The 20,261-nt window shown below is 47.8% G+C and overlaps 1 protein-coding gene across 1 annotated transcript in view; it reads left to right on the top strand.

Annotated features, from left to right (window-relative positions):
- The window catches only part of Rimkla (ribosomal modification protein rimK like family member A), a 24,872-nt gene extending 6,786 nt beyond the window's left edge, over nt 1-18,086 (top strand). The window contains exons 2-5 of the mRNA XM_021200936.2: nt 7,736-7,966; nt 11,225-11,311; nt 15,251-15,454; nt 17,392-18,086. Of these exons, the coding sequence (XP_021056595.1) occupies nt 7,736-7,966; nt 11,225-11,311; nt 15,251-15,454; nt 17,392-17,849 (980 nt within the window). The 3' untranslated portion in view covers nt 17,850-18,086. The remainder of the gene's footprint in view (nt 1-7,735; nt 7,967-11,224; nt 11,312-15,250; nt 15,455-17,391) is intronic.
- Nucleotides 18,087-20,261: the final 2,175 nt, after the last annotated feature.

The raw sequence follows: 20,261 nt of genomic DNA, 5'->3' as shown, positions 1-20,261 counted from the left end.
TCACTCTGTAGACCAGGCTGGCCTCGAACTCAGAAATCTGCCTGCCTCTGCCTCCCAGGTGCTGGGATTAAAGGCGTGCGCCACCACTGCCCAGCTGTTGCCATTATCTTAATATTTGTAGAGATTTGTTTTTATTGTTTGTAATTGTATGTTTGTATGAGCAGGCCCTTGTGAGCATGTGCCATACATGCATGTGAGCATGTGCCATGCATGCATGTGAGCGTATGCCATGCATACATGTGAACATGTGCCATACATGCATGTGAGTGTGTGCCATACATATATGTAAACCTGTGCTATACATACATGTGAGCGTGTGCCATACATGCATGTGAGCGTGTGCCATGCATACATGTGATTGTGTGCCATACATGCATGTGAGTGTGTGCCATACATACATGTAAACCTGTGCTATACATACATGTGAGCGTGTGCCATACATGCATGTTAACGTGTGCCATACATGCATGTGAACGTGTGCTATACATACATGTGAACCTGTGCTATACGTACATGTGAGCATGTGCCATACATGCATGTGAGCGTGTGTCATACATGCATGTGAGCGTGTGCCTGCAGAGGTCAGAGGAATTGCATTACTCTGAAGGGGGAGTTAAAGGCAGGTGCCAGCCCACAGTGTGGTTGCTGGAGCTGGAACTCTGGTCCTCTGGGAGAAAGGTTATGTGCTTTTAACTGCTGAGTCTTCTCTCCAGCTCCATCGGTTGCTTTTCGTATAGCTGCGGACCATTTGCCTAGGAGAGCCCCAACCTCAGTGCCCTCCCACAACAATCACCAATTAAGAAGATGCCTCACAGCCGGGCCTGGTGGCCCACGCCTTTAATCCCAGCACTTGGGAGACAGAGGCAGGTGGATTTCTGAGTTCGAGGCCAGCCTGGTCTACAGAGTGAGTTCCAGGACAGCCAGGGCTACAGAGAAACCCTGTCTCGAAAAACCAAAAAATTAAAAAAACAACAAAAAAAAGAAGATGCCTCACAGACTTGCCTACAGGCCAATCTGATGGAGGTATTTTTCAATTGAGGTTCCCTTTCCAGATGACTCTAGCTTGCATCAGGCTGATAAACTGTTAGTTGGCACAGAAAGGAAGGCTCACCAGGAGAGGCTGACAAGGGAGTTTAGAGCCCATTGGTGTGGTCCGAGAGGATACGGCAAAGATGAGAAGGGACAGACAGTTGGACAGAAGAAGAAACTGTAAAGGCTGGGAGAGGAGTTCCGTGGTTGAGTGCTTGCCCAGCATGTGGGGGTCACACAGCCAAGGTGGTAGGGGTGGGCAGCCGTGGTGTCTGGAGTCCAGGGAAATGATATGGGCCTCGAGTGGCTGAGTGAAGGAATTGATAAGACTCATTTCCTGGTTTTGAAAAAGGCCATGTTGGTGAGGTGCTGATGTTGATTGGTGATGGGAAGGTTGGCCAAGTTCTGGGACTCTTGCCTTTCACAGAAGGGGAGATAGGTCCAGAGACACAGCAGACAGCTTAGCTAACACTCTAGGGTGAAGGCTAAGCCCATTCTGCCTTCATGGCAATTTCTTGGGAAGTTTTTCTAAGCCCTTCTTTGGTGCTAGTTCTGATCAGAGTGGACAGAATACACACATTAGCTTCACATCTTCCTTCTGTGCCCAGACACCCTGGGAGCCCCGTGTCCTGTTGAAGCAGTCCCCCGTTCTCCCCCATGCAGAGAGAACCATCCCAAAGCTCCCGTCTATTGCCATCCCACGAGCCCTGCACAGGGAACCCAGGGCATTAACAGCAATCATGTGTTGGCTTTCTTCTTAATATCCCAGGGACACTGTCTCACTACCCTCTGTCATTAGAATAGTGGCTATTCTTCAGCTATCTGGCGCCCCACTCCTGGGTCCCTTACCCTCTAACCATTTGACTGCTGGATTCCACTGCTGCTGCCAGGATCCCATTATGCTAACACCACACACACACACACACACACACACACACACACACCATAATGCATGGAGAATGAAATCCATGCCCTAAATCTCCAGCTTCCTCCCCTCAGGTGGGTGTATCTGTACTCAGTGCTGGGGGGTTCCCCTCCAGAGGGTGCCAACTCACTGATCACGGTCTTAACTCCCCACATCCCCTTCCCAGACTCCTCTCTCAGAGGTTCTTGACATCACCGCCTGTTTGGCTGCATGAGCTTACATTGTGGTCTCAGGGTGTCCTGGGTAAACCCAAACTGAGATTGACCCATGACCCAAAGGAGCTGCCCAATAAAATACCTCCAAACAAGGACAAAGTAATGCACGCACTGAGTCAGACTTCAGCTTCCTGTGAGCTCCGGGAGAGCCAAGGCTGCCTGGCTCACCTTTGTGTCCTGCTTAGAAGGTGTGTCTGCCTCAAGCCAATGGTTCAATAAAGGCTGCACTGAATTAAGAGACCTCGGAAAATATAAGAGACCTCGGATAAGTAGTTCGAGGGAAAGGAAGAGGCCACACGAGTCACTGTAGGTTTCAGTGAGATGGAGAGGAGATTTCTTTGACCGACCGTCTTCCCTCACAGAACCTTAGAAGGCTAAGCACAGTGGTGACCCCGGAATCCATAGATCTCCCTCAGGAGAGGTGGCGCAGGGGGTGGGGGCAGGGCAGAGCACGGAGCCCATGAGAAAAGCAGCAAGGACAGACGCCTGTTGTGCTTTGATGGCACGGCTTCCTCCTGACACAGCACACATGCAGAAGGTGACAGGAATAACTACCCTCCAGAGAACCAGAATGCCTGGCCCTGGAGCTGCAGTGCCAGCCACAGTCTCGGGATCCTGCTGAAACACTGGCCTGGACAGGTGCCCCAGTGAGGACACCATGCTCCAGTCCCCAGCGCCCTGCTCTTTCTGCTGCTTGCTTTGTGTAGGAAAGGCTTTGGTTTCCCAGTGTACTGGGATCCAGGTTAGTGTTGAAGTTTCCTTTTGTGAAGTTAAGTTTTAAAGCTCTACCGTGGAAGCAGGATTTGTTTGTTGCTTTTGTCTGTATATGGAGTAGTACTCCATCTCCACTGTAAGGTACGTTCATGTGCCACTGCACACACATGAAAAGGTTTACTCTGGCTGGACTTAATCCATCCCACTACAGGTGATGGAAGCAGACTTGATTCTTTGAAGATGTTATCCTACTTTTCTGCCCTGGGTTATTGTTGGGTAGGGCTCACTGTGTAGCCCAGGCTGGCCCCAGAACTATGATCCTTCTGCTTCAGCCTCTGCAATGCTGGGATTACAAGTGTGCTAGGTAGTTGGGTTTTTTTTTTTTTTTTGTTGTTGTTGTTGTTTTAAATCAATTTGACACAAGCTCTAGTATCCCTCCAGGAAGAGGGAACCACAGCTGAAAACAGGTCTCTATCACGTTGTCTGTGCAGTTTTGTCTTGATTAATGATTGATGTGAGGGTGTGGCCTAGTGTGTGTGTGTGTGTGTGTGTGTGTGTGTTGCCACCCCTGAGCAGGTGGTCCCAATGGACCTGGGAGGTATAAGAAAGCGGCCACGGGGAGCAAGCCAGTAAGCAACTTTCCCCCATGGCCTCTGCATCAGTTCTTGCTTCCAGGTCCCTGCCTTGAGTTGTAGTCCTGAATTCCCTCAGTGATGGGCTGTTATCCGGAAGTACAAGATGAAAGAAACCCTTTCCTCTCCACGTTGCTTTTGGTTGTGGCTGTTTGGTTTATCACAGCAACAGAAAAGCAAGCTAATATAACAGGTGTGCACCAAGTACATTAAAATATCTCCAAATGAAGCAGAATTCAAGAGGAAGGTGGGATCCAGTCACCCATTAAAGTAGAAGATGGATAAAAACGGTGTTTCTGTTCCACAACGTTGATTTATCCTCGCCGGGTCGTTACATGAACCAGTTTGATGTCTAATCCTTGCCCCCTACTATCTTACTGACTTCTCTGATCACTTCTTGATTGTTTTTTTTTTTACGTGGTCTGACGGATGGAGGGGCCCAGAAGCTGTTCACATCCTCCCCTCCTCCCCTGCCTCCCTGGGTTAAGAGGATAGTCATGTCAAGTCCCTGGTTATCTGAGGACAAGGGCGGCTTTCTTTCCCATCACCACAGCCAATCAGAGTTCATCCTCCAGTTCATACCGGTTCTCCATTCCCTTGGTGTGAGGCCAGCAGGCCACGATGAGGATGTGAAGGAGCCTGGGAAATGTGACATGTTCAGTAAGCTGTATCCCTGCATTAGGCTTAGCAGGGGCCTGCCGGGGAATCGATGCCAATGGTGAAAATTACCTATGTGGGTAAAGGTCTCATAGCGTGAAGAGAGTGAGCAAGCACGTGAAGAATGGTCCAGAGCAGGAGCATCAGAAATGTCAGAGGACAAAGATGCATGGCAATCCCTTAATATTTGCATGGGATTGTTCTAGAGCCTTCTGTCCCATATCAAAAGCCAAGGATGCTCCAGGCCCTAATGTGCCACCTGCGCATCTCCTTCTATACGTCACACACCTCCAGGTCACTTACAGTACCCAATGCAGTATGAACATTGTGTAAATGATTGTGGATTCTTTGTAGGTTTTTTTTAAGGTGGGTGGGGTTTGAACCCAGGGCCTTTTATATAATTGGTGAATGATCTACCACTCAACTATACCCCCAGCCCTAGAGATAGTTGCTATACTGTACTGTATTGTTTAAGAAGTAATGTCAAGGAAAAAGCCTGAACATTTTCAATATGGACATGAATTAAGATTTTTTTTTTTAGTATTTTCCATTTGCAGTTGGATCCATTGATGTGAAACATGGAACTGGTATAACCCCAAACCCAACATGTCCCTCTTATACAGGGCTAGGCAGCAGCCTAGGCAGGCACCTGACCTGTGCTCAGGCCTGGCAGAGCCTTTGGGGTTCCGCTTTAACCCATTGCATTCTTCATTTATTAAAGGCTTCTGTGGGGATGAGCCAGGCCCAAAGATTTACAGTTGGAGGAGAGAGATGAAGTCCTGGTAAGACTTCCCAGGTGTCTGTGCGCTGCTCGTAGCGGCTGTGCTCTCTCTGTGCACTGTGGTCGGTATTCCCAGAGATGGACGGAATTCTGTCCTTCCTGTGTAGAAGTCTGTGTGTCCATGGCTTGTGCTGGGATTTGAAAGCTCGATGCTTCTCTTGCTTCTTGCTTCTCTAAATTGCTTTTCTGTTGCCAAGCTATTTTCTCATTGAGTGATTAAAAAAAAAATTGTCCTACCTTGCTTTTTGGAATATCTGTGCCAAGACAGTGTCAGTGCCTTGTGTGTGTGACATTTGGTTGATTTGTAAAGCATCTTTGGTCTCTGTCTCACTGTGTGATGATGTGCTGGGCTTCCCTATTTTTTTTTCTCTGTTTTGATAGTGCGGTTACCTTTCCTTTTCTTCCAACTTTGCCTTGTCCCTACTTCTCCGATACTTGGCCCAAGGGCTGAAGGGAAAGAGAATTTTTTTTTTTTTTTTACAAACTACAGGAAAAGCAGCTTTAAGCAATCCTGTTGCTGGTGGCCAAATGAACCTAACCCAGCTGCTTTTTACAGACGAGTCCTGAGACAGTTCTCCCTGCTGGGCTCACAGCTTCAGCAGAAGTGACTTACTGACTGTCCCTCTACATCCACGCCTTTAAAAAATAACCAGTACATTATTTGGAATGGCCGACTTTTAAGTTAGAGCCCCACGGTCCTTTTTGTGGACGGCTTGCTTTTTGGTTGGTTGGGTTTTTTTTGTTGTTGTTTGGTTTTTTTTTGTTTTGAGATTTTTCTTCGTCTTTCTCAGCTTAGAACTTCAATCTTGATATAGTAACCATATCATTGCCACATAGCCCAAGCAACCTTCGAACTCTTTATCCCACTGCCTCAATATCCCGAGGGCTGAGGGTGCAGGCGTATGCTCCCATGCCTAGTTTAGGAGACGCTGTGCAGCACTGTGCAAGCTTAGGAGGCCCTTGCACTCAGGCCCTCATACGTGGTCAGTAAACACTCTAGCGATGAGCAACACCCACACCTGAATCCCTGCTGGAGAAAGTGACCTCACTTGCACTTGGTTTTTGGTTATATATTATGTTTGAGCCCATAAGGTGGGACTGTAGACCGTACTTCAAGGTTTTCTTTAGGACATTTGGGAGATGCTTTGAGGAAGTCTTGAAATCCAATTTTCGCTGCTTCACACAGCCTGTGCCCAGCCTCCCTCCATCCAGGGTGCCCTGTACCCTGTAGACGCTCAGTGTCTGGAGTCAGACAAACCCTAGGGTGTCAGGGCTGAGAGGCACCAGGCAGTGTGCATAGCCACATCTACCCCTGGCATTCTGTCTGTGCCATGTTCCAGTGCCCGCTCCATTCTAAAGGTATAGAAGAGTAACGGAACTTGGTGAAGCCCAGATCCATCTTTCTGCTGCCCCTGTCCAATTCAACAAATACCAAGTGCCAAACAGGCACCGGGCACTGCTCCAGGGACTGGAGTCAGCACAAAACAGACAAAAAGCATTTCATGGCTAGCTCTGCCTCTTGGTGTCATGCAAGGCAAGCCAGAGAATTCTCCACAGAAGTCCTTCAGTAACATGTTGGCTGCTCAGGGTCCTCTGAGTCGTCACATCAGGTTGAGGCCCTGGTTAGCCCAGAGTCAAGCAGACAGCCTCAGATCCTGCCACTTGTGTATGTTACAGTATCTTCTAATAAGTGTTATTTAATGAATATTGAGTTCAGTATTTGTTAAGTGTTGAACTGATTTTTTGTAAACATTTTAAACTTTGGTTTTGTAATAATATACACATGAAAAAAAATTCTGGAAAATTTAGATAAAAAGAAAAAAGACTGGTCATAGGAGCCCATGATGATAACCCTGTTATAGGGGTGTTAAGGCAAGAGTGGAGTGGAGTGTTGCTTCGAGGCAAAGCCACGTGGGCTACATAGTGAGGCCAACCTGGGCTACATAGCAAGAGGAGAGAGAGAGAGAGAGAGAGAGAGAGAGAGAGAGAGAGAGAGAGAGAGAGAACAAACAAACTTGTAACCCTATTCTTAATGTTTAAAATGTGTGTTTCTTTTCCTTTTCCCCAACCTGCATCTATTTACATAGCTGAGTCCATAGTGAATTAGTTATTTTGAATCCTAAGCCAAGCTGGGAGTTGAACCTGTCATTTTACCTGTTAGATACTTTACATAGCAGATCTAGAGCCCTATTTCTCCATCTCACACTGACATTTGCATATACAAAATATAACTATGTTTAGCTAAGTGTGGCATAGCATAAGCCTGGAGTCTCAGCCCCTGAGGCAGAAGGATTGAGAGTTTGAGCTAGTCTGGGCTACATCATAAGGTCCTATTTTAAACAGAACAAAACAAACGATCATAGGAAGTGGTCACACATAATGCTCTAGCCAGTAGATTTTCATGAGGCTCAGACATTGAAGAGTGTAGGGATTCCAAAAGCAGACAGCACTGATGCCCCCCACCCCCCAGCCATTGGCCCTAGAGCAGTCCCCGCCCCAGGGGAAGCAGGGCCTGACTGTAGCTGTGCTATGGACTCTTCTAACTTGTGCCAATCTTGGTGTGTTACATTCTCTTCCCCTCTGTTCATTACTTGTGTCACAATCACATTCTGCCCATGAGGACAGTGCTGTCTACCACTTTCTTGCACCATACACCAGCACACACCACCATGCCTATGTGGCAGTTTTGAGGCTCTTTTCTGGCCAGTTGAATTCTGGAAGCATTTCTGACAGTTGACAAAGCTCTGCTGAGCAGTGAGTTCACTCTAGTCCTTGCTTGCAGGCCTGCAGCTGAGCCAGAAACCCCTGACCACCTTCCCCGACGTGGTGGTGGTTCGAGTATCCACACCCTCTGTCCAGTCGGATAGTGAGATCACCATCCTGAGGCACCTGGAGAAGCTGGGCTGCCGCTTGGTCAACCGTCCTCAAAGCATCTTAAACTGCATCAACAAGTTTTGGACATTCCAAGAGCTGGCTGGACATGGGGTCCCCATGCCAGACACCTTCTCCTATGGTGAGTGTCCCAAAAATATACTTATAACTCCTTCCCAAAATACTGATGTCTCTCTTCTCTCTCCAAGAAACTTCCTGTGACTCCAGTTGCTTTTCCCTATGAGTCTGTTTACCTTTAGGGGAATTGGCATATTAAATGCTGGGTTAGTCCTTCTGTATGAACTACCTTGACCACTCTCTGTTTGTAGTCATTTGATAAACATGGACCAATCCCTGTAAGAGAATGTGTTATTCAGTGTTATATTTCTGTGAAGAGACACCATGACCAAGGCAGCTTTTATAGTAGAAAACATTTAATTAGGGGCTTGCTTACAGTTTCAGAGATTTAGTCCATTATCATCTTGGTGGGGACCATGGCAACCGGCATGATCCTGAAGAAGTAGTTGAGAGCTACATCTACCTCAAAGCCGGGGCTGGAGAGATGGCTCAGCAGTTAAGAGCACTGACTGCTCTTCCGAAGATCAGTTCAAATCCCAGCAACCACATGACTCACAACCATCTGTAATGAGATCTGACGCCCTCTTCTGGTGTGTCTGAAGACAGCTACAGTGTACTTATTTATAATAATAAATAAACATTTAAGCCGGGTGTGGTGGTGCACGCCTTTAATCCCAGCACTCGGGAGGCAGAGGCAGGCGGATTTCTGAGTTCGAGGCCAGCCTGGTCTACAAAGTGAGCTCCAGGACAGCCAGGGCTACACAGAGAAACCCTGTCTCAAAAAAGTCAAAATAAATAAATAAATTAATAAATAAATAAACATTTAGAAGAAAAAAAAACCCCAAAGGCTACCATAGTGACACACTTCCTCCAACAAGGCCACACTACCTAATCCTTCAAATCTATCAAGGAATTTCTTCCACTCTCTGGGAGCTAAACATCAACTATATGAGCCTTTGGGGAGACATTCTTATTCAAACCACCACAGAATTGTCCTAGAACAATCCTGCCCCTAAGGCGTTCCCAGGGCCGCAGAAACGAAGGGCTGCAAAAATACAGGCAGTTTCCATGCAGTGTGTCAACGTTCGGAGCCTTAGGTGGTACAGGAGTCCATAGGAGAGCTTCCAGTGCAGTGGTCAGCCATTGAGGACCACTTCCTTGAAGAGGTAGCATCATCTAAGCTAACGATAGCCTGGGAAAAGAAGGGCCCGGAATAGAGGGCAGAAGGAGAGCCAGAGGCGAAGAGAACATAACTAGCGGGTGGCATCGCCGGCAGTTACAGGGGGCTAAGGGTGCTCAGAGAGTTGAAGACTGGAAAGATAAGAGGATGCGGCATGCTGCGTGCCAACAAGATAGCTAACAAGAGGCTAAGAGGAGGCTTCTGATCAAGACATGCCTACTCAGAGTCACCCTGCAGATCATGTTGGCCACCACAGGGAGAGTGAATGACATAAGACAAAATAGAGACAGGGTAGGCAGTGGTAGGTTGTGTATAGGAAGTGTGGGAAGGAATGGAGGTGACTAGGTTCTGTCCTGGGTCAGTAGGTGTCAAGAGGAAGAAGTAAGCTGAATGTGTGGGTGAGCGGCTGGCAGGAGGATGATTTCAGTGGATGCTTGATGTGTTTGTGACATTTACAGTCTGCGTGAGAGGAAATGCTTGGGAAGCAGTGAACAGTGAACCCAAAGCTTGCAAAAGGCTGGGGACGAGGATTCGGAAGCTCCTCTTATGCTGAGAGAAGTGAGAGGCACAGCAGGTTACTCAGTGTGGACATGAAGGATAAAAGAATAGTGCCCTAAAGGATCCAGTTAAAGGGTTTTATGTGGAAAACTTATGACTGCTTATGCTGAAATCCTGAACAAGTTAAGATTAATTGTAAGACTATAACTATCCAGACTCCAACCTTATCAGAAACTTGAGAAGGAATAAATATTACCCGGGTATGCAGGAAGTGTAGGCAATCAGCTTCCAAAACTGTAGAAATGACAGAGGCAGCTGGCTGCCTGGACAGCCCCACAGAAGTTCTCTGTAAAATTGGCGCATCCATCTTCAGCCTTCGGGCCCAGAATGTCTGGCAGACATTGTGTGTGTGTGTGTGTGTGTGTGTGTGTGTGTGTGTGTGTGTGTGTGTGTGTGAAGCAGGAAATATGAAGGACTGCTTACCCTGTCTTGACAAAGCTGAAAAGTGAGCTGTGTGTGGTGATGCATGCTTGTAATCCTGGCACCTGGGAGGTGGAGGCAGGAGGATTATAAGTTTGAGGTCAGTCTGGGCTACAAAGTGAGATCATCTCATAGAAAACAAAAGAATAAAACATAAACTGATGCGGGGGGAGGGAATCTTTGTGGCAATGGAAGAAGAGCCTATAAAAGGACCTGGGCAGATGCCCAGGAGAAGAGGAAAGAGCCGAGGTGTCACAGAGGCCAGTGGGAAAGATGGCTTCATCAGAGGCCCACGTGTCTCCTCAGGACAAGAAGACTGCTTCCGCTCAGTGATGAGGAGAGGAGCCATCAGAGGAGGCTTACAGAAGTGAAGGCTGAGGGGAGTGTCTGAAATCTGTAACTGCTGAGCAGTTTGATGAGGGGTTACAGAATTGGAGTTAAGGGAGGTGAGGGTCCAGCAGCAGGACTCCACTTGCTTAGGATGGGAGCTGTTGAGCATCTGAGGAAGCTAGAACAGAGGAAGTAGAAAGGAGATCAGAAAAAGAATGCTTTGATAGTATGAGACCTCCAAGGAGGTGACAAGCAGGTCCCCACTTCCTTGTTGGCAATCAATAGGGTGCCAGTCACAGGTCCTAGAGGCTGCATACTCTTCCCTGCTACCTGGCCCTCTCCACAGCATGGCACTTTGCCTCCTTCAAGACCAACAGAAAATGCTCTGAAGACTTGCTTCCTCTTAAAGGGTTCTCCTGTTTAGAGCAGGCCCACCAAGAATCATTGCTCTCCTCACCTCCGATAGGCTCAAGGTTAACAGACTAGTAATGTAATCCCAAGAGTGATAATCTATACTCCCATAAATTCAATGGCCTCTCTCCCACTCGAGAGAAGGGGAGGTAGGAATCTGGCAGGACCATCCTGGAGTCCTGTTCCCTCGGCCATTGGGAAGGACCCAACTGTAAGGGTGCCATGAGGATTACCACAGCTGGCGTGGATGCAGAGGCTTGATGCTGGTAGTCGCCTTCCTCTGGTCCTACCTTGCACATTACAGGCGTGGTTTGTGTCTGCTGGGTTTGGATGGATTTCATCAGCATATTCTACATGGGCAAGTGCTGGGCCAGCCTCTGCCCCGTTGCCAACACTTTATTGATTCTCGCCTTTTCTTGGCAGGTGGGCACGAAGACTTCTCTAAAATGATCGATGAAGCCGAGCCCCTGGGCTACCCAGTGGTGGTGAAGAGCACACGGGGGCACCGGGGTCAGTGGTACTGCTGGGCTTGCTGGGGAGGTGGGGATGGGGGGGTCAGTGCATGCAACTGCAGTTCTGAGGCACAGGGACGCTCTACACACTCAGTGTTCCGGCTGCTCTGTCAGTCCCTTCTGTCCTTCTGTCAGACGCCTACCTCTCCTCAACGACTGCAGCAGACGTTCCCCTGAGCTGACTGTAGATTCTCAAGTCCCCAGCCAGAGCATCTGCTCTTTCTTTTGAGTAGATTCTCGGAAACAGAGCTGCTCTCTCTTGCTGAACACCCTCCCAAGTCCCCATGGTACCTGCTAGACCAAGCCCATGTTGCTCGTGGCACCATGGCCTGTGCAGACAGCCTCCTTCATTCCAGGCTGTCCTTAGTCACCAGAGAGACACGTGTACATTCTGCCCCACAACCATCTGCTCTCTTGACTTCACTAGCTCTGTCTTTGCTCATCTGCTCAAGCCAGCTCCTGACCTCATTTCTTCTACCAGCACACCTCTGGGCTCCCTCCCTTTTTTTTCCCACTTCAGATATTCTTTCCTTTTGTTTCTGTAGCATTTTGCTCTTCTAGTACAGGGCTACATTGCCCGACAGTTCTAGCTTTAAATGATGCTCAGGGTGGGGACCAGGTCCTGAGCACCTGACTCTATAAGGCAGTGGTTCTCAACCTTCCTATCCTGCGACCCTTTGATACAGTTCCTCATGTTGTGGTGACCCCCAACCATAACATTATTTTTGTTTCTACTTCATAACTGTAATTTTGCTACTGTTATAAATCATGCTATAAGTATCTATTTTCCACGGATCTTAGGCGACCCCTGTGAAAGGGTCATTTGACCTCCAAAGGGGTTTTGACCCACAGGTTGAAAACCTCTGCTGTAAGGCCTGCTACAGTGCTCAAGGCAGAAGAGGAGTGCGGCAGAGGTCTCGGCAGGAGAGAGAGAAAGTAGTCCCCCTCTCCTGAAGTAGTGGCGTGTAACTCAGATGGCATAGCACACTTGGGACCAAGGCTTCTGGAGCAAAGTGCTGCATCCTAAACATACATGCTGACCCTTGCTGTGCTGTAGGGCCTGATTTAGACATTCAGAGAACAGTCAGTGCTTTCAAGCTCATAGGTTAGATAGTGCAGACCGTCACATTGCAGGGTTTGTGACAGACAGTGTCCACAAGCTCCTCTGAGCCTGAAGAACGGAGGAGCTCACTCAACCTTTGTCATTTCTGTTTTTAAACTTTTTAAATTTTTAATTGATTGTGTGTGTGTGTGTGTGTGTGTGTATATGAGTGTTTTGCCTGCATACACACCTGTACTACTTGTGCATAGTACCTGAGGAGGCCAGAGAGGGTCTTTGTACCCTCACAACTGGAGTGAGGTTTGGGAATGAAATTTGATCCTCTGCAAGACCATCTGCTGCTTTAACCTCTCCATCTTCTCATTTCTGTTTTTAAATATGGGCTGTTCTATTCCATTAACACACCACACTCATAAAATTCTCTCTCTCCTTCCTCCCCCCATCTCTTTGTCTGTCTGTCTCTCTTTTCTCTCTCTCAAACACATGCATGCGCACGTGCGTGCACACACACACACACACACACACCAGAGAGAGAGAGAGAGAGAGAGAGAGAGAGAGAGAGAGAGAGAGAGAGAGAGAGAGAGAGAGGATATAAAACTGAAAAGCAACTCTCCAAAATGTAGCCAGCATTCAAAGCTGGGATGCAGCACAGTGCTTACCAAGCACACTAAGAACCCTGGCTTCAGTCTTCAGTACTATAAAAATAAAACAAAATGTAATGTTCAACCATTCCTGAAATGATGAAATCGTAGACACCCAGTGAAATTTGGGGGCAGGAAGCAAGTTATTTGAAGATGTCCAAGTGGCAGGTGACAGGAGGTATGCAGTCAATGTTCACTGCGGAGTATCTAAATGTGTGTGTGTGTGTGTGTGTGTGTGTGTATGCACACATATGTAGAGCCCGTGGGAAAGCGTCAGTACCCTCTTCTGTCACACTCCACCTAACAGCTTGTAGGCTAATCAGAAAACTCAAGTTTTTTAACTTGCCTGGCAGCCAGCAGACCCAGTAAGATGCACAGGATCTCTGCCTGTTATGTGGGTGCTGGGATTCAAACTCAGGTTCTCAGGATTGCACAAGTGGTGCTATTCACTGAGCCCCCAACCCTGACTTATTTTATTTTATTTATTTTATTTTTTAAGATTCCAGAGCTGTTCCACTTCCCTTGTGGTAGAGATAGGAAACCTAGGGAAAACATTTCCTTTCCATTTTTGCCTAAGAGAGCGCTCAGTCATGCATGCCCATGTTAGATTTGCAGGGCAGACATGTTGGGAATGCCGCTCCGACCTGGGCACTGAGATGCAGCTAGAGAGCAGGTGCTGCAGGACAGCAGGAGCGCAGGTGACTCCAGGAGCAAACGGGCACTTGTGAATCACAGAGGAATGCTCTCCCAGAGGGCCGCAGGATGGGAGCCGTTCTCTGTAGAATCAAGTGAGGATGGTCAAATAGCAAATTTCATTCACTTAGAAGGAAGAAACAGGGGACTGGGAAGATGGCTCTGTTGGCAACATGCCTACTAAGTGTGCGGATCTTGGTTTGACTCCCCAGCACCCACATAAAAAGCTAAGTGTGGTGGTGCATGCCTGGGACCTTCATTCTGAAGAATAGAGACCAGGGGGATCATCGATTTTGCCTAATTGGTGAGCTCCCGGTCCCACTGAGAAAAGCTGCACCAACAAAATAATGTGGAGGAGCTGAGGAGATGGTGGAGGTGGCTCAGTGGATACAGCACTTCTGGTGCAGACATGAGGACCTAAGTTGGAGACCTCAGCAGCCTTGTCAAACGTTGAACATGGCTCACGTGCGCCTACCCAACCCAACATTGGGGTTGGAGTGGGTAGAGACTGGTGGATGCTGGGAGCGGGCTGATCTGGCCAGCTAGCAAGAACAGCCAGCTTCAAAGACCCTGTGTCCAGGCAGTGACGGAGAGATTGATAGAGGAACTCACCCGGCATCTTGCTCTGGCCTCCACACCTGTCTGTATGCATGGGTGCTCACATATTCACATGCATGCATTATGCATACATACTGTGCGTGTGCGAATGCATGCACACACACACACACACCCCTGACATTGATCTCTGTCCCCCATGTCCCCAACATTCACATATATGTAAATATATGTACATACCACACACAAAAATGGAAGTTCGGAGGGTGTCTGTCAGGTCCCTTCCTATGAGCCCAGAGGCCCGTCTTATGGCGGCAGCGGGGACCCTGTGGGCCTCTTACTGTGTTGTGGCTGTCCTCTTTAACCTACACTTGAGATTCCTCTAAACTACGTTCATCTAATTGTGTTCTGTAAACAAAGATGAGTGTCTGCCATATATACTAATCCCAGTGTGGAGTTCGGAGCATTTAGACACAGAGAGAGACAGACAGACATACAGACAGGACTGTAGCACCTTGAAGTGGTTGGAAGGAAGCACTTACTGACCAGTTTAGGAGTCTCAGAATCTGGCTTTGGTTCCTTATCTGAGTTTCTGGGATACAATATAGTTTCATTTTGAAAAAGGAAATAAAAAGCAGGCAGAGGACACACTCTGATCTCAGTGCTCTGGTTGGAGCATCAGGGTTTTCATTTTACAGCAGTGTGGGTTACGGAGTGAGACCCTATTTAAAAAAAAAAAAAAAGCAATCAAACAAAAATCAGATGTGGAGAGAGAGACAGTGGGGTTAAAATCTGAAGACATTAAGGCTCAGTGCTCTTTGCTAAGACAAAAGAATCTCATCAAAGAAATAGGAGGGGCCGATACACGGAAAGTTCCAGAAAGCTAGTACCTGGTTGGGGCTGGGAGACAGACTGGGGAGATAGGATGGTCAGACAGCTGTACAGCCTGTCCAGCGGTCTTTCTTGTTCTCCATCTTTCTTCTTGAAGGAAAAGCTGTTTTTCTGGCCAGAGACAAGCATCACCTCTCTGACATCTGCCACCTGGTCCGCCACGACGTGCCCTACCTGTTTCAGAAGTACGTGAAGGAGTCACACGGGAAGGACATCCGGGTGGTGGTGGTGGGCGGCCAGGTGATCGGCTCCATGCTGCGCTGCTCCACAGATGGCCGCATGCAAAGCAACTGCTTTCTAGGTAAGACAGGGAAGGCGTGGGGGGTGGGGGTGGGGGTGGGGGTGGGGGGCAGAGGACCTCACAGAAAACGAGAAGGGAGCCTTTCCTTTGACCATTAGCAGTCCAGAGAGGGATAGGAAGTCAGGGGCTGGGCCAAAAGACACAGTCCAGGTGTCAAGACATTGATGTATAAAACATTGTTGTGTAGATGTTAGGACTCATCAGTCAAGGGTTGACAAGAAAGTGACCAGCAAAGGTCACTCTGAATAAAACGTGGACAGCATAAGGAAGCAGGTGAGGAGTTAGACTTGAACCTGTATCAGCCCCACAGTTCGTTTACCAAAGCCTTACAGATGGGCCTTACCTGTAATCCAAATGCCCCTGGAGGGCTGTGAATGCAGCCAGCGCAAGAGCACAAACTTACAACATCAGACATTTTTATCTTGCGATTTTTAGAGGGCGTTGTGAGACTCGATTGCATAGTTCTCAAGCGTGCACTTTGTAGATGGCAGTGTTACGTTGCAGCGTGAAAGGCCGCCATACCCAGGCCCTGAACCAAGGCCAGGGGATTTTTACTTTCGAATTTTAACTGAAGATTGCCTTTTCCCTTCATGCACGAAACTGCCAGAAAGCTGCAGTTTGTATTTTGGCTGAATCGTAGGGAATCCCGTCTGTCCCTGTAGCTCACTCAGAAAGCTTGTTTTCTGTCATGGGGAATGGAGGCATCCCATAGGGATATAGATCCTTGTCCCTATCACAGAAGATGCTGGTCAGACTTGGTAAATGAATTTATGTTGGTAGTTTGGGAAAAGAAAGAGAAAAGCCCTACAGTTATTTCCTGACTCAGCAGCTGTGTGCTCCAAGTTCATTGACTATAAAGAGGCCCATTTGCTGATTGGGTCCTATTTCACTAAAAGTCCCCAGGCAACACCACACCATCTGCAGTGGAGTTAGAAGGACAGAGATTCTGAGCAGTGGTCCTCAACCTTCCTAGTGCTGCCGCCCTTTAAATACAGTTCCTCATGGTGTGGTGACCTCCAACCATAAAGTTATTATTATGTTGCTACTTCATAACTGTAATTTTGCTACTGTCATGAATGGAAATGTAAATATCTGATAAGCAGGGTATCTGGTATGGGAACCCTGTGAAAAGGTTATTCCACTCACAAAGAGGTGACCAACCCCTTGAGAACCACTGGGTTGTGAGGCGGTTCTTGCCCTGGGCTAGCACATGGCCCATGCCTGTGCAGGCAGGCAGTTGTGAGATACTCTGGCCATGCAAGCAAATTCTGGGTTGTCTGACACTGCTCTGAGCACACAGTGATTGTCTTCATGTACACAGTAGCCATGAGCAGAGCCACAGTACGGAACCTCGTGGTATGCATGGGTACGCATGGTGCCTGGAGACCCGAGGTTGACAGTGTATTATTAGTATCTTTCATTTTCTGGTACTCGGGACTGAACCCAGACCCTTGTACATGCTGGGTAGTTGCCCTGACCCTTATCATTAACTATAAAGTATGTTGTTCCTATCTACTATATAGTACGTAGATTATCACTTTTCATTTTTCTAACAACCATTTATTGAATACATACTGTGTATCAGGCACTGTGATTTCCCAATATCTATTTTTATTTTTAAATATTTTAAGTACTGAGTCTATGCCATAGGTGTGTGGGTGCCTATTAGGACCAAAAGAGGACATTGGATCCATTGGAGTTACAGACATTTGTGAGTACCTGCAGGGAACCAAAGTAAGGTCCTCTGGCAGCTCAACTGGGGCTCTTAACCGCTGAGCCATCTCTCCTGTTCCAACTTTCTAAAAACTTAAGTAGCACTGTAAATAACAGTACTTGTCTCGTTCCTCCCTTGTTACCAGTCCCATCTTTCTTGAAGGTCATTAGCCTCATCAGTGAGTGGCCTTTGTCACCTTCGGGTTGCTGTGCTTTCTTTCCAGGTGGTGTGGGTGTCAAGTGCCCACTGACCGAGCAAGGCAAGCAGCTGGCTATCCAGGTGTCCAACATCCTGGGCATGGATTTCTGTGGCATCGACCTTCTTATCATGGATGACGGCTCCTTCATGGTGTGTGAGGCCAATGCCAATGTCGGCTTCCTGGCCTTCGACCAGGCATGCAACTTAGATGTGGGGGCAATCATTGCAGACTATGCTATGTCCCTGCTGCCAAACAGGCAGACTGGGAAGATGGCCATCCTCCCGGGACTGGCAAGTCCCAGGGAGAAGAATGAGCCAAATGGTTGCGTTTCAGCCCAGGGAGTTGCAGAGAGTGTCTATGCCATCACCAATGGGTCTACCTCTAGTGAGAGTGAGCCTGAACTGGGAGAGGCCCGGGATTCCTCAGCAAAAACAATGGGGGCCCCACCTGTGCATGTTGCCCGAACCTGGCTACAGCATTAACAGGGTTGCATCACGATTCCAGTGAATTCTTGCTTTCTTAGCAGCATTTAAACCAAATGCTACTGCTTCCCTGAGTAGTGTTCAGTGAATTAGATCTGGACTAACGTGATTTCATTTGCACAGAAACTAGAAAACACCATCCGGGCACTCAGCATCCTTTCTAATAACAGTTTGAACAAACCGCCTAGCTTTGTGGGTTTTGTAAAGACTCATATAAAAAGCACTCATCGAGAACAACTTCCTGAATGATCGATTTGAGACCAACGTCTATTGCAAGCATGTGGATGGAAGGGTGGGGCGTTAAGGCACCGAGTCCATGTTGCTGTGCCTGGTCCTTAGCAGCAGCGAACATGAACTTGGCTCCTGGAAACACCATTCTCACGTGCAAGAGACGGAGGCAGAGGCGTGTGCAGGTGGGTAAGATGCTCCTCTCTGGTCACCATCTTACCACATTCCCCCGGCATTCAGCTTCTCACTGAAGCGCTCCGTAGAAGGTGAAGTGGAACATCCTTTGACCTCGCCGGTTGGCATGTGTCCTGCTTCGTAACAGGGGATCTCTACGGATGGCTTTGTCTCTCGGAATTCACATCCTTGCTTTACCTAATGTCAGCTCCAGCAGCTTCACACGCCTTTGCTGCCTTTGGCCTCAGCTGGAAATGCATCTGATGAGCTACGGCCACACTCTCTGTTTCTTGTGCACTAGAACGCAACACCATAGATTTTTCCTTCTCAATGGACTCTGCCCACTTGTCATCTGGAAGCCAGTGGGATTTTACCACAGAAAGCTACCGGGCGATGACTGACTGTTCCCCCTGCTTCTTCTGGACATGCTCCTGTTATCCAGACTCCAGGAACCTGTCCTTTACCCATTTTTCCAAATCGGGGAACACTCGGGTATTTGTGGAGGGGTGAGTGGGCTATTGTAGACAAGATATCAAGTGCTTTCCTTTATAACTCTTTAAGCAGTAGATGAGATCTTTCCCCTGGAAGAAAAGGTAGAGGCGGAGTTTTATTTCTGCGTATAGAAGGTCTAACTGAAAGCAAGCAATGACCAGATCCACCCCGAGTTACCTCATTATACTCACTCGGAGACCATCCTCTTCAGCTATTTTATGGCAGGTACCAAGAACTCTGAGGCTTCCTCTTTGGGATTACATCAGTAGCCATCAAAGGCAAGAGGCCTCATAACTTTATCAACGGGCCTTGTTTAGTTTCTTACCACCACCACCACCACACATACACACACACACACACACACACACACACACACACACACACAACTCCTGCTACTTGCCAAGGCAGTGCCAAGTTCCACCACTCATTGTACTTACCAGACACAATGCTCTTTGGCTATTAATAACTATAGACCTATCATAAAGGACAAAGATTTGCCCATCCTGAAGAAGCATAGAAGTTCACAATTTCCAAGGAAGATTCTAGAAATGTGAGTTGGGTCAGCTACACTGGAGTAAACATATACTTTCCTTAAGGTATCTACTTTGAAGGCACCACTACCCAATAGGCACATAATTCCTGTACTCTACTGTAAGTATAACATATATATAAAGTCAAATGATAATGGGTTTTTTTTCCACAACACACACTTAAATAGAAATTGGCCTTTAAAATGAGTGAAAACCAGATTTCACCAACTGACAGTCATACACCTGAAAATGTTGGTGCCATGTGACAGAAGTCATACCTCACTGCTATCGTTTCTATGCAGTCTCACCCATGGGTGCATGAACTAAACTGTAATCTTAGTGTGTGTCTATACCATTGAAAATGACAGTTCACCCTCATAGACTAAGACTGGTATCCTTTCCTTAGCACTCACGGGTGGCTTTAAAAGAAGGCTAGTTATATTCTGTTCCTGCTGGAAGTGGTCAGATGGGAGCCGGGCATTGGCCCCTAAGAAGCTACACTGATAGATGCCCAGTGTTTAGCCCAAGCCTCTTCTCATTGATCAAAGTCCATCTAGGCCCTACCTGAGTAGAGAGGCTCAGAGTGTTTCCAGATTCCTTTGCCAAAGGAGGCCCATTTCCCAGCTGGCAGAGATGTCTGCCAACGGTGTTATTGCCCAGAACTACCTGTCTAGAGGCAGAGAAAGCTGACTCTCATCTGGATCCTAGCCCCACTCTGGGATTTCCATATCACAGCTGGCCATGGGCGCTTTCTTGAGTCTCAGCTCTGTGGCCCCGCCATACTTGCCACAGCTGCCTACATTGCTGGAAAGAACAAAGGGATGCAGAGCTGGAGTCTGGCCCTGGCTCTCCCAACACAGCTGGGCACCTGAGCTCTGTGTCTCCATCTTCCCATTCTGTAGACAGGGAAAATGGCCTATTTCATTTACCTCATGGTGCACTCTGAGGCTGAAGTGAGTTACGAAGCACAGCTGTCTGTCTGGGAAGA

This window comes from Mus pahari, chromosome 6 (assembly GCF_900095145.1).
Source record: "Mus pahari chromosome 6, PAHARI_EIJ_v1.1, whole genome shotgun sequence".
NCBI lineage: Eukaryota > Metazoa > Chordata > Mammalia > Rodentia > Muridae > Mus > Mus pahari.
Note: the sequence above shows the minus strand (reverse complement) of the source record. Positions and strands in the feature narration are given on the sequence as shown.